At 39.3% G+C, this 14,600-nt stretch overlaps 1 protein-coding gene across 3 annotated transcripts in view; it reads left to right on the forward strand.

Moving 5' to 3' along the window:
- Positions 1-14,600, forward strand: part of zc3h11a (zinc finger CCCH-type containing 11A) — a 30,738-nt gene that overhangs the window by 4,847 nt on the left and 11,291 nt on the right. For all 3 annotated transcript variants that reach the window (XM_063065316.1, XM_063065314.1, XM_063065315.1), the window contains 12 exons: positions 626-820; positions 1,256-1,375; positions 2,483-2,606; positions 3,872-4,087; positions 4,957-5,070; positions 6,444-6,524; positions 6,647-6,769; positions 7,868-7,957; positions 8,751-8,846; positions 11,285-11,350; positions 12,731-13,063; positions 13,865-14,077. In XM_063065316.1, the coding sequence (XP_062921386.1) occupies positions 767-820; positions 1,256-1,375; positions 2,483-2,606; positions 3,872-4,087; positions 4,957-5,070; positions 6,444-6,524; positions 6,647-6,769; positions 7,868-7,957; positions 8,751-8,846; positions 11,285-11,350; positions 12,731-13,063; positions 13,865-14,077 (1,630 nt within the window). In that variant the 5' untranslated portion in view covers positions 626-766. The remainder of the gene's footprint in view (positions 1-625; positions 821-1,255; positions 1,376-2,482; positions 2,607-3,871; positions 4,088-4,956; positions 5,071-6,443; positions 6,525-6,646; positions 6,770-7,867; positions 7,958-8,750; positions 8,847-11,284; positions 11,351-12,730; positions 13,064-13,864; positions 14,078-14,600) is intronic.

Raw genomic sequence — 14,600 nt, forward strand, 5'->3', positions numbered from 1 at the left:
CATCTGCTAATCCTTTATGATATCTTCCTTCACTAGTGCAGTATTGGTTTAAACCATCCTTTGGTGCATGTGGAATGACAAATACCCCTGCAGCATTCAGGGAACTTTGCCCTAGTCTTTAATATCCTTGTGTTCATCTGATGTGCCAGACAACCAATTCTCAGTGGGTATTTTGAAGTGCTTCCCATGTTTGTTGAGCTTAACATTTGAAATTATGCTTATGTTATAACATGACTGCAGCTTCCTTCTATAGTAAAATGCATTTAATTTTCATCTGGTTGGTTGCCTTTATTATTTTACAGTTTATTGTAGTTCAAGTCACATTGAAGTTTAAATTTTTTATTGTAAATCTTATCTTGAATTATATACTATCTAGATCCCAAATTATTATATACCTAGTCTGGTGTCTGCAGCTGAGGGCTCCAAAGCATTAAACTTCTATACAGCTACAGAAAATATCTTAAAGAGAAGGATAGAAAGAGCACAATACAGGTTTTCACTGGTTTGCCAGTCTTCCCAACTACTCTGTGGCCCTTGATTCTGAGTGTGCTGCAGTTGGATCAACACTCATTGTTGTACTCTCCAGTATACAGATCAGTTCTTCACTTTCCTGCTTTTGCTTTAGGTAAAGGTTGAAGGTCGTCCCAGAAGATAACATTGCGCCCGCACTCCTAGGCGGACTCTTGCACTGCACAGCAGTGGATGAGATTGTGGAGACAGCAGTAGCAGGAGTCTTTGTTTGGGGAAGATCAGTTAAACTGCGGCCATGACGCAGCAAGGAGATGATTGCTACTTTTACTTTTATTCTACTTGTGCCAAGGTTTGTATACACCAACTTACAGAGCAAGCAAACATATTTTTAGTTCTGAAAGTGATCAGTCTTTGTAAATTCTTCAACAAATAATCTATTGACCATTTACTTGAGTTAGATTGGTGTGGTAGACATGAAGCAATTAAAGTAATTCTGTTCCGTTGAACTTACACAGTTCTTGCTGGTGCATTGATCACTGAGGTCTGGGCACCAGTGGCAAAGTGTGTTCTGTTTTATTAACAATTTTGTGGGAAAATATAATTGCATTTCAAATTTCGGTATTATGTAACATCTGACACTGATAAGCTACCATTATGAAAACTCTGTACAGACCATAACCTATGATTGATTAATTTGGATATATTAGTGACACGAATTTATTTAACCTGGACACTTAGTTTGGGAACTTTTGCTGTTCTCTTAAATGTACTTTTGCTTCTGAAGGGTGACAGCTGTCTGTTCCGTCACTGTGAGGCAGCTCTTGGCAGTGAGACCATCTGTACTTTATGGCAGGAAGGGCGATGCTTCCGTCAGGTGTGCAAGTTTCGTCACATGGAGATTGATGTAAGTTGACAATGTCAAAGTTTTCCTTTGAACAGTATCCTACAGTGGTTTCAGCAGAGAACGAGCCTAGTCACTCTGAGTCTGTGGCAGCTCATTATAGAGCAATTCATTTAGGACAATTCCTTCTCTGCCCCACTCTTCCTCCAAGCTTTACAAATTTTATAACCATTCTGTTTTGATAAGGAGGTGCACATACCCTGTGTCAAGGCTGTTCAGATAATGTAAAATTTGTCTTTGCAGAATTCACAGATACTACCTACTTGCCTTTTTAGGAACAACTTCTTCCCCTCTGCAATCATATTTCTGAACTGTCCCATGAATCCATGAACACTACCTTGTGATTTTTACTCTTTTTTTTAATATATATATTTTTCTTGTAATTTTTAGTTTTCTACTGCACTGTACTACTGCCGCAAAACAACAAATTTCATGATATATGTCAGTGATATTAAACCTGATTCTGATTCCAGAACTTGGAGATACGGGATAAAATTTATTCTTACAGAATTTTGTGTGCAGGGGGAGAAATCCAAAATGTGAAAGTAATTGCTAATATTGTCACTATTTACTTGTCAGTACTGTGGACCAATAAGATTTGAATACAGTGGCCACTGCATTGACATGGTTGATAGTCACTGCCAGATCCCTCCTTTGCCGTGTCCTGGTCGTGTGAACTGGCATCTTGAGTTGCAAAGCTGCCGTAATCTTCACCTGTGAGGCCTGTTCTCTGATGTGTTGCATTGTGGGGAGCTGTTGTAGCCATGGTCAGCTCCTTGGTCTTTACTCCACGTCCACTAGGTGGAGTGCAACCCCTCCATGTGTGGGGGTTGCTTGTAATTATTCCCTTGATACATCCCTAATGCTGCCTGTAATGTTTAATTATCAAAATACAGCGTGGAGTGTACCTTGGACTGTGGGAGGAAACTGGAGTACCCGGAGGAAACCCACGCGGTCACAGGGAGAATGTACAAACTCCTTACAGGCAGCAGCGGGAATTGAACCTGCGTCGCTGGTACTGTAAAGTGTTGTGCTGACCACTATGCTACCTTGCTGCCCCAAGCTTGTGGTTATGAAGTTTAAAGTGGCTTATTTTCCTCCCTCATGCAGAAGAGGAGGAGCGAGATACCTTGCTACTGGGAGAAGCAACCTACTGGATGTACAAAGCTGAACTGTGCTTTCCATCACAGCAAGCCTCGCTTCCTTGATGGTATTTTCATTCCTGCCACAAAAGGTCTGTGTACTCATTGATTGCACTAAATGTGTTTCCCTGCATCTTCTTAGAAATCTTTTTTTGTTCATACTATTCATTTGTAAGTGCTTTTTCCTGCGGTTTAAAACAAAAATGGAGATCTTCAGTTAAACCAGCATATCAGATCTTCCTCACTTTCAGTTGTATGGATGAGCTCAGATGCTAAATCTGACACCCAAGTCACATGAAACAAATTATACCATAAAGTTCCCTACAAAACAGGTGAAAGCCGGCAGCAGCATAACTGAGTACAAAGTGACTAAGCTGTTGGTTACCCATATAAATATGATTTTTTTGCCACTCATCTCCCTAATTGAAATATGAAGTGATATTTCACAAGGCAGATAAATTTGGTCAAAGTGACCTGTTTCTCACTAGCACTCAAGTACTTTCACAGAATGGCAGCATCATTTTAAAGACAGCTCAGTGCCATCTTCTTGAGGTCAGTCGATAATGCACGGGAAATGCGAGCTTTACTGACACTGTGTGTGTGTTTAAAACAAAAATCCTGCATGGGTATACTTGAATTTATCAACTAGACCACCTGAAACAAACATATTTATTTTGAGACATTGAAAATTAGCGCATTGCACCAAATCACCTGTAGTAAATTTGAAATATTATTACTTCACATTCAAGAAATTGCATTGTAATCAGAAATCTTTATACTTGGAAAACAGATCACGTTTCTTCTATCTGGAATTCTGGTTAATACTTAAACTGTCAGATATAAGGTTGTCATACAGCATGGAATTAGGCTCTTCAGCCTAGTGAGTTCACGCCTGCCATCAAATGCTTATTATCCTACATTAATCATTTTTCTTTGTAATGCTCCTGCCATTTCCTTCAACTACTCCTGAATTTTGCTGCTTAGCTGCTTGCCAGGAATAATCTAGCGGTCATTTCACCTACCAGCCCACATATCTTACAGAGGGAGCCAGAGTACCCAAAGGCCGCCCATGGAGAATACAAATTCCAGACAGCACGACATTGAATTTGGGTTGTGTGTGTTTGTGTTTCAATTATTCAGTCCTGGACTCTGTCCTGGTAATGCCAACATTTAAGGCCCATCCTGGATAACCCATTGAGAATTTGGTTTAAGGCCATTCTCTACTGTTGCAGAGCCTAATTATGCTTTCGTCTGCTTTGGATGCAGCCCACTGCAGTGTTCAGTTTTTTTTTGTGTATCTTCCAGCAGTTTAATACTTGTTCACAGCTACAATGCTAACAGACATCACTCTCTCCAGGTGTCCTGAGCAAACAGGAAGTACCGGAGATGGCAGAAGAGCCTATGACACCTCAATTGCCCATCAACCAGTTACAGCAGCCCAAGATTCCAATTCAGTCTAATCCATCACCGCAAGTTCGGGGTGTAATGAAACTGGAGGCATCAGAGAATGTGCCCAGCCCCACTCACCCTCCTGTGGTGATCAACGCAGCAGATGACGATGAAGATGATGATGGTGAGTTGGTTAAGGTTTTTCTTCAGTAATCTCTGCTTTTTTTTAAATTTCCTTCCCCCTGTGTTTTCTTGCCCTTTTTTTTTAGTGTTCCTACTTGTTTGTAGGTATCGCTGTGCATGTTTTCTTCTCTTGAATCTACCAACTGTACAGCAGCTGTGCCTTTTTGGAGGGATCAATTAGTAATTAGCTGATTTTAAAGGAGTGTCTGGAACCAATTAACCACCCCTCACTTTGAAGTTTCAAATTTGTTTGATGGTTAAATATTGGAGCAATTTAAATAGCGGAAATCATGATGCACCTGACTGCTCCCATGCATTGGTTATTGAAATAGAAGGCACATTCTAATTAATTTTTCTCCATAATAGGAGAATAAATGAAGAGCAATAGTTTAACCTTCCTGAGACCAAATCTCTCAACACATTGTTAGAAAGTGTGTAAATGCCTACTTGAAGGACACTAACCTCAAGGCTGCTGCCCAAGAAGTAAGTAAAAAAATTTAAGCCCCAATTTTGGCCAGAATAGGCAGAATGACCTCGTGTGATACAGTAGACATACAGGTACCTCTCAGGACTCTGTGCTTTTGTCTGATCTTGAGATTAATCTTGAGATTAAAGTTGCCTGACAAGGCTCTGTGGCTGTTAAGATGATACTGTAGCAAAACTTACACTTTGTTTGTGACCCACATGGTCTTTTTGACAAGGTTTGTTTCCTCTACTTAAATTTTTTAAGTCATTGCATATTTTAAAATTGGCTTTTAGATTATCTACTTTTTTAAATCTAACAGACGGGCCATCCATTTATTTCCTGAAACAATCACCGCAATAGACGTATTTTCATTGTCATAGCACTCATTTTTACTCTAATTGCAGATCAGTTTTCTGAGGAAGGAGAAGAAAACAAAAATACTCAGGCTCCAGCCGTGGAGGAGCAGAATGGCATCCGCATCATTTCGACTAAAAGGCAGGCTTTACCCGTTCAGAAAGGTAGTGTGGGATAAGCCCAGAAATAACTGAACACATGTTATTCCCCTGAAGTTCTACTTCAGATAATCTCTCTACTAGGCTGCCATTGCATTTATAAAAGATGTCAGGCCAAAGTTACCAGGTATGTGTGGTATGCAGACAAAAAGAGAGGCAAGTGAAAGTAACTTCCCAACTAACTTTCCAAACATGAGAAAATCTGCAGATGCTAGAAATCGTGAAGGATCTTGAGCTGACGTGTCGGCTGTTGACTCCTTTCCATAGATACCGCCTCCCAACCAACTTTCCTTAATTTCACGCAAATTTAGAGAGACACTTTTGCCCAAAATTTGTTGTAAATTTTGATTATAGACTACAAGCCTCATACCCTTCTGAGAGTGCTTTTGTTCTGCTTTTCAAGAAAGGCTTTCCTACATTGTAATGCCAGGATTTAATCCTACAATTAATTTGATTTGTTGTGTTATTTATGTATTTTGTACAGTATTAGAGTTATAGGTTGTTGCAAAGAAAACATTATTTTTGTTGGATGTTAGAACAAAGTTGCTCAGGACCATATTGTTGTTTTTCTGTCTCATAGGTCACTGTCACTGCTTGATGTTGTTCTGAGCAGTATCTTGTATAACAAACTATATAACAATTACAGCATGGAAACAGGCCATCTCAGCCCTCCTGGTCCGTGCTGAACTCTTACTCTCACCTAGTCCCACCGACCTGCACTCAGCCCATAACCCTCCATTCCTTTCCTGTCCTTATAGCTTTCCAATTTAACTTTAAATGACAACATCGAACCTGCCTCAACCACTTCTGCTGGAAGCTCGTTCCACACAGTTACCACTCTCTGAGTAAAGAAGTTCCCCTTAATGTAACCCCTAAACTTTTGCCCTTTAACTCTGAACTCATGTCCTCTTGTTTGAATCTCCCCCACTGTCAATGGAAAAAGCCAATCCACATCAACTCTATCTATCCCCCTCATAATTTTAAATACCTCTATCAAGTCCCCCCTCAACCTTCTATGCTCCAAAGAATAAAAACCCAACTTGTTCAACCTTTCTCTGTAACTTGGGTGATGAAACCCAGGTCACATTCTAGTAAATCTTCTCTGTACTCTCTCAATTTTGTTGACATCTTTCCTATAATTCGGTGACCAGAACTGTACACAATACTCCAAATTTGGCCTTACCAATGCCTTGTACAATTTCAACATTACATCCCAACTCCTATACTCAATGCTCTGATTTATAAAGGCCAGCATACCAAAAGCTTTCTTCACCACCCTATCCACATGAGATTCCACCTCTTGTGCCTTGTGACTGAGTTGCTTTTGTTTCTGTGGTACGGAATACTATGGCAGTAACAAAGATCCTGCTTCTCACCAGATGACAACTTGGATTTTGGAATAAAAACACTGGAACAGATCAAACGCAAGAAATCTATGAAGGAGAAATCGAAGAAAATGGGTAAGCAGTCGGAAACCTACAACTACAGCGCTTGAGGGGCACCAAGGATACTGGAAGAGTGGGAGAAGCAAATCTCCCTGTTTGTAATTCTGCAATCTTGTCCCTTTTTATTTTAATCATAGAGGAGCCCACAGTACACCAAGTGGCACAAGTCCAAAAGGTGGAACAGAATCGTGAAAACCTAGTCATTGAAAAGGAAAATGTGAGGACAGTCTTCCGGACAGTGACCGTATCACCAAAGAAATGTACGTATTTAGTTTGTGATTTGTTTAAAAAGACCTCATGGCAGATGTTGTTGTGTGAACTAAGTCACCGGAGAGATGATTGATAGATAGTTATACTTTATTGATCCCGAGGGAAATTGGGTTTCGTTAGAGCCGCACCAACCACGAAACCCATATGAAAAATTGTCTTTTTATTTGACGCATACACTCTCAAATAAGCAGACAGCCTTTTTGAGTCAGGAAAGAGAGACCCTTTCGGAGCAAGAGGTCTGCTCAACCCAACGCTATACGACATTTTATGTGCTAAAGATCAAAGGATAATTCATCCACAATGCTTCCTTTGAAATGCACACAAACTCCACACCTCCCAATTTGCACAAATACCACTGACACCCAAATAATGAATTTAATCAGCATAGTCTGGTCTTCCAATTAACTGTGGTACCTTCCAATTAATTTGGTTCATGGTTCTCAGGAACCCATTGTTCAGAGCAACATTTTAGATTTAATCCACAGTTCATATTTGAATCTGAAGACTGGTGGCTGAAGTTATTTGCTCTATGTGCTAACCTCCAAAAACACTCTTAACAGCAGGATTGGAGGAAGTTTCATTATTGAATGAATTGATTATATGAATTGTAATTGTTACAACTAATAGGCACACTGAGAACTTTTCGTATACAGAATTTGTACTCTGAATCGCATTCTTTTTCTTGGTTACATTTTGTTCTTTGATTTTGAAAGTTTGATACCATTAAATTGATATAATTTTTTTGTGAGATAATCAATGTTAGTATACTAGAGTAAGTAGATGGTGTATGATTAATCATTGTGCTAGTGTGACTGAATTTGATCCTAGACTCTACAATGCAATGCCTAGAAGTGCTTCAGGAACAGATTCAATCATTTTCAAAATGTATTCGATAATTTCATCAAATGGGAAGACTTGGAATTGAATAACTGACCTCAGTGCTGTATTATTAGGACATCCAGCATAATATGACTTTGGAAAGTATGACATAAGTGCTGTTGTCCACTTAAGTGTCTAGAAGTTCCTGATTATTTGATTTGAAGCTTAACTTTTAATTTTTTCTGTCTTGCCTCTAACCACGTATAAAGGTGAGCCACCTATTAAGCGCAGTCTTGCAGAAAGACTTGGTCAAAAGAAGATGGCCGCAAATGACACATCTCAGGAGGTTCCACTAAAAGGTATCTTCCATTCTGCCACCATTTCAATGAAGGAAAGAAGGAGTTTCCTTTGTATAGTGCTTTCACAATCTTGGGTATTCCAGAACTCTTCACAGCTAATGGTTTAAAAGCATGGTTGTAGTTTTTGTTTTGTGCCATGTCATATGACCTGGGCGACCATGGTCTTTCCATGGCCATGATTGTTCTTGGCAAATTTTCTATGGGTGGGTGACCCCAGCCATCATCAGTACTCTTCAGAGATTGTCTACCTGACATAACTGGTTGCATAACTAGGATTTGTACACCAGCTGCCCATTGTGACCATCCGCCACCTGCTCCTATGGCTTCACGTGACCCTGACCAGGGAGCTAAGCAGGTGCTGCACTTTGTCCAAGGGTGACCTGCAGGCTAGCAGAGAGAAGGAGTGCCTTACACCTCCTTTGGTAGAGATGTATCTCCACCCACCGTCCAATGGTTGTAGTAAAGTGTAGAAAATCTTGGACAGTGAGTTTAGTTGTCTTTTGTTGGTTTCTTTGTTCTGTGGTCAGAGACAATTATTTGATGACTACCCAATAATGTTTGGGTCTTGCTTTAGGTTAATTTTGGCCAGGTATAAATTCCTACACCTGAGAGGCTTCTTTGTGCTTCCCTCCATGTCCAATTAACATGTTAAAGCACTCTAGAAGATTTCCCTTGTTGCTACTCAGAGTGAAGTAAATGAGACTTCTGTTTTTCTCTAGCCAGCATCATTTTGTATATTGGCTGTACAGAATACCTTGTGAAAATTACTATTTTTGTTGTTTTTATTTTGAAGCTGAGTTTGAACCACCTTTAAAACGCAACCTTTCTGAGAGACTTGGGAAAAGAAAGATACCAGCAGACGATGACCCTGAAGAGTTGCCGCAGAAAGGTGCACGAACTACTTTGTCGTGATTTAATCAACTGTTGCATGACTTTGATTTTATTAGCCATGGTGAATTAATTACATGATAATATGTTACCCAGAAGTCAAGGTGATGCATCTGAAGACCCAATCAGGCCTAAGCCAGCCAGCAACTTTTCCATTCGATTTGGGAGCCTGTATGTAAATAAATAGCAGAGAACTTCTGCCTCCTTCCTTTCCAGTGCTGAAGAAAGGTCTTGGCCTGAAACATCATCTCTATTCCTTTCCACAGATCCTGCTTGATCTGAGACTTTGTATGTGTTACTAGAGAAAGTAACATGTCTGTTTTAAAATCTTGGACACTTTAGTCATCATTTTTGCTGTTAATGAGCTTTGATTGTAGTTCTGAAATTTTGGGAAATCATTGCAAACGGGGGATGAGCAATGTAACCAGCTAAAGCAGGCAAAATAGAACTCCAAAATAAAAGTAGTGACCATGGAAATGGTCAACATGTCAGGCAAAACCATGAGCTGGCCCTTTTTATTGTGTACAATTGGAAGTTTAATTAATAACAAAATAGAATAAATTTCTAAACTAAGAAAGGCAAGCCAGAGAAATTGCTCCCAATGTTTTGGGACAAAATCTTGTTTTCTTAGACTGGCAATAAATCGGAAAGTATTGATTTTGTTAAAGAATAATAGATATTTAAAAACAATTACATATTTTTTCTCGCTTTTCATTAATTTAAGTGTGTACCCCTATGGCAGGGTAATGAGTTCCTCATAAAATTATCGGTTTTAGTAGGGATTTTTATTCTGAATGAAGTGATAAACTTCAAATCAGTCTCTGATGTCTTGAAACTTGGTAAGAGACTACAAAGTGGCCAGACTTAGGCATAGTGAAATTAATTAATTTTACTGAATATGGATATTAAAGTAAGATGATGCGTAAACTCCGGAAGAAAGTACCACTGCCCCAGAAATAGTAATTTTTGCTTAAAGTAATATTACACGCGTTAATTGAAATTTTACACTTTAAAGTTTACCCACGTTATTTGTTGTTTAGAATAAATGTAGAGTACTGTGCGAAAGTCTCAGTGTGGATGGAAGGGTGTGGGACAAGTGGCAGAGAAGGAGTGCCAGTGTGGGGGTGGTGCAGGTACAGACACACTCAGCCCTGAGACACCAGGCAAGGTCCTTTGATTCCAAAGAATTGGTTTGTTAATCATTACAGAATGTCTCTTCCTGCTCCCTCCCTCTCCCCCCCGCTTTTCCCAACAATGATTCCCCTCTCCCTGCCCACTCTAAGTCCCATAGAGACCCATATCAGAATCAGATTTATCATCACTCCCATATGTCATGAAGTTTGTTTTTGCAGCAGCATGTTAGTGCTATTCATAAAATTGCTACAGTACTGTGCAAAATTCTTAGGCACTCTAGCTGTATAAGTGAATATATACAAATGTTAGCTATATATGCTAAGAATTTTGTACAGTACTATATTTCGTATGTTAATTAATAAAAATGGGCAAGCGTCAAAGTGGAAAATTTCACTCGTGGCTTATATAACACCCCACCTCACTAACTACTACAAAAGTCCCATTGGGCACCACCTGCCCTATCTGCAATATGGTATGAAGTTCCCACACTGGCCTCATGAGTCACTTAAAATCTTAGTAAAAACAAGCTTCCTTGAATCCCAAAAGACTGCCTAGCCCCTAAGAAGAAGCTGATGTTTTCAGAGTAGGAATCAGGTTTTATTATCACGGACATACTGTATGTTGTGAAATTTGTTGTTTTGTGGCAGCAATGACAAAAAAATTGCTAACAACAAAGAATACAATAAGTAGATAGTGCAAAAGAGGAATAGCCAACTAAATGGTGAAATTAATTTAAAGATTTGTCCTTGTGTATATTTAAAGAAAAAACACCTTGGTATCACTGTTAAGTATTTTATAGTGGCACTTATTGATTGAAATAGGCTTAATCTCAGCTTAGCTCATTTCCATGTGCTTAAAAATGATGGGTTGCTTTTGCATTGGAATTAATTGATACACTGCTTGATTATGCATTTATTGCTATAAATTATATCAGGGAAAGTATTTCCGGAAAACCCATTTAAGAAATATTTTTAAGCAAGACAAACACACCTTTCTAAATCTTTGTACTGTTGATAATTCTAGTTTGCTTCTATTCCATCGTAAGCAACCCAGCTTGCTGTAGTACTGAAAGCATTTTAGTTCTATGCAAAAGTTAACATTCTTCTGCATCCATTTTGTCCCTTTTTCTGAAATTCCATCTTGCCTCCAGTGGTGCTGTCAGAGCTCAGATAGTGAATAGTGAACATCAACATGATACTCGGTGTTGCTATATAACCACTATAGAGTACATCTTACTGTGTATGTCGTCAGGCAAAATCACCTCTGTGAGTTGATCACTCATGAAGGTCTGTACTTCTGTTTCAGTGCAACGTCCCAGGTCGGTGAGGGAAAGGCTTGGTCTGCCTGCAGAAGTTTCTTCAATAGATCATGGTAGGCAGTCAACTGGTTTAAAACTATGTCTGTGGCAACCATATTATAGCAATTACTTGAAAACAAAACAAAACCACTCGGAGACTGAGCATGGAGGTTGACACTGTATTACATGTTTCCAAAGTGATGAAGTTCCAAAGTCAAAAAATGTACATTTGATCCTTTGTTACTAAACCAGCAGAGGTGAACAATCTTATGGCAATAAAATTAAAACTAGCGATATAGGAAAATTAAGAAATAGGCAGTCTAATAATATTCCAATTAGTGTTCTAATAGCAGTATTAAGTGATCTTAGTGGTTGAGAAATTAACGATCGCATAATCAACCAAATAACGGTCAACGAAAAAATACCACCCCATGGCCCACTCCCTGGCTCTAACTCTCAACTAAGCCGAACTAAAAACAAAGTGAGAATACGTAACTATATTCATTTGCTTTTACCACACCTCAAACCAAAGGACAAATTGCCTACCCATATTAAACGGTTTGCCCCACCAAATTCCCTATGACAAGATACCTGTTCAGACAGTTTTAGTTGCTGTTTAAGCATTTGTCGGATGTCAGTAGCGTTGCCTGTTGCCTTTCAACTGAATGATATTCCAGGCAATTAGGAAGGTAGCATGGACTATGTTAGATAATGGCAGCAACCTTGCTCTCTAAGGAATATCAATGAATCTATATCAATTTTTATTACCACCTAGTATTCCATGATCACCATCATTGATACTATTTTTTTGTTGCAGTGTGCTAATTTACTTGAACTACTGGTCTATGTATTGTCAGACCTCTAATACTAATCCAGTAAACGTAAGCATTTCGTGGCTGCGTCATCCAGGCAGTGCCCTGATCCTTGTTTACTTAAGCACTCATTTTCTTAAATCTGTTTGGATTTACATAAATACCCTATATGTGCATGATTTGATTTGTCTATTTCCCCTTTTGGGAATCTAGGTTCAGTTTTCGGGGATTGTAACCCATCTACTTCAGTGGAACATGCCTCCTCTAGCACCCATTCTAGAAGAGACAATCAGGGCTCCTGAAGTCTTGATGAAGGGTCTCAGCCCAAAACGTCGACTGTTTATTCCTTTCCCTGGGTGCTGCCTGTTATTCTGTGTTCCTCCAGCTTTTTGTATGTGCTACTCTGGATTTCCAGGATCTACAGAATCTCTTGTTTTTAAGCTGTACTGGGTTTGGATGACTTCTTACTCTTTGGATCTCCTTCGAAGTGGACACTTTGTTGTACAGTTGCAGCAGTTGGTACTGAGTGTAGTGTAGAAGTTTCAAAGATGTTGCATTTGACCTGATTAATGTTTGAGCCACATTTCAGATAAGCAGCCTGTGAGGTACTGTAAGTGACTAAATACTTTACACTTTTTACAGAAAAGCCTATAAATAGAACAGAAGGCCCTGGAGAAATAAGGGTGAAGACTTTGGAAGAGATTCGCAGGGAAAAAGCTGCCAAGCGGGACCTTAATGAGAGCAACGGAGATGCCAGAGTTGGCATTGCTAGTGGTAGTACAACTCCACAGGCATACGCTTTGCTAGAGGAGGCATCGAAAATCATTCGGACTGTTCGGGTAAAGACTACATCAGACTCCCTATTGAAGAAGCAGGGAGAATGCCAGGAAGAGACTGTAATGGATAATTCAGCCACAGAACAGCCTGAAGCTGACCCAAGAAAGGACAAGAGGCCAATAGTTTCAACAGGCAAAGGTGTGTTCTATTTTTTTTGTTGCCTTATCAATAATTGATACCAGTTTTATGTAGCATTCTTTTTAATATTTGTGTTGTATTGACAGCCAATTCCATTTTCTATGGCAATGCACATAAATATATTTCCACTTCCACAGGGGCATGCTGATAATGGTGCATGCTTTTAGCTGTTTTTACTCTTCTGGATTTGCCTCATTACATCCATGTGTGGCAGAGCATTCAGCCATTGTGCTTTTGCATTTCTGAAATTCTCCCCTCACTTTTTCACTTCTGACTTCTAAACATCTGTTCATAGTGTTCAACCCCTCTCCTTGATAAAACACAAGGTTCTGCAGATGTTGGAAATCTGGAGTAATACATACAAAATGCCATAGAAACTCAGCAGATCAGGCAGCATCTATGGCGATGAATAAAGAGTTGACCTAATGGGCTGAGATGCTGGCCCGCCAGCATTTTGGTGTATTTCTCCTTGATTATATTGCTTCTCAATATTCATTACACTAGCTAAACCATATGGGATATCTTGCATTGTAATACCCTTTTGTATATATTTGTAGAACTTTCTTTGCCTTTGTGTACAGTTAATTCATCAAATTTATTTGTTAACTATAGACTCTTATTTTTTTTGACATTTTTAATGCTTCTGGAAAAAATTTAAAATGCAGTTTTGCTTCACCTGAATATAATCTTGCTTTTCACCTTTAACTCAATAAACTTCAGTTAACAAATTTCACGTCACATGCCAGTGATAATAAACCTGATTCTGATCCTCAGGACCTTCTAATCTGTATTGTTTTACAGTGAAATCTCAGAGGGTGTCTCCTGACGAAACGGTAGCAAAGCCAAAGTCACTAGAGCAAGTAAGGATTAAAACTTTGGAAGAGATTCGACGTGAGAAGGCACTGAGGAGGCAGGAGATCCAGGAAAGTTCTGTGACGCAACAATCAGCTGAGAAGCCAAAGACGGAGGCTCCACCTACCAGAAAGAGACTGCTGAGAATCACTAAACCTTTGGGTGAGTTTGCTAAACTTTGATTTAATATTCACTGTTTACCTGTCTGCAAACAGTCCTCCCCGCATTTTAACAGACCACCTCCCTAACTGCTTCTTCAGTAATGCTATACTTCAAATCAGAAATGATCGGATCTTTTAAGAGACTCCTGGATAGGTACATGGAGCTTAGAAAAAGAGGGCTATGGGTAAGCCTAGGTAATTTCTAAGGTAAGGACATGTTCGGCACAGCTTTGTGGGCTGAAGGGCCTGTATTGTGCTGTAGATTTTCTGTGTTTCTAAATAGGAATGTGAATCTCTTCTGAAAACGTATAGAAATTTTTTTGCAGCCTTTTGCAAATGTTAAGTTTACTGGAAGTTACTGTCAGTAGAGTTCGGAATCTCACGCCAAGACCTGTTTCCCAGATGCTTTCAAGCATGAAAAGGGAAAACGTTCTTTTTTAACGAATTTGGAGTACGCAGTTTGTTGCCTCTATATGCATCTCCATGTATTTGTCACTGTGATGCATTGCGAGATTGGAATCAAT

This window comes from Mobula hypostoma, chromosome 13 (genome assembly GCF_963921235.1).
Source record: "Mobula hypostoma chromosome 13, sMobHyp1.1, whole genome shotgun sequence".
NCBI classification, from domain to species: Eukaryota; Metazoa; Chordata; class Chondrichthyes; order Myliobatiformes; family Myliobatidae; genus Mobula; species Mobula hypostoma.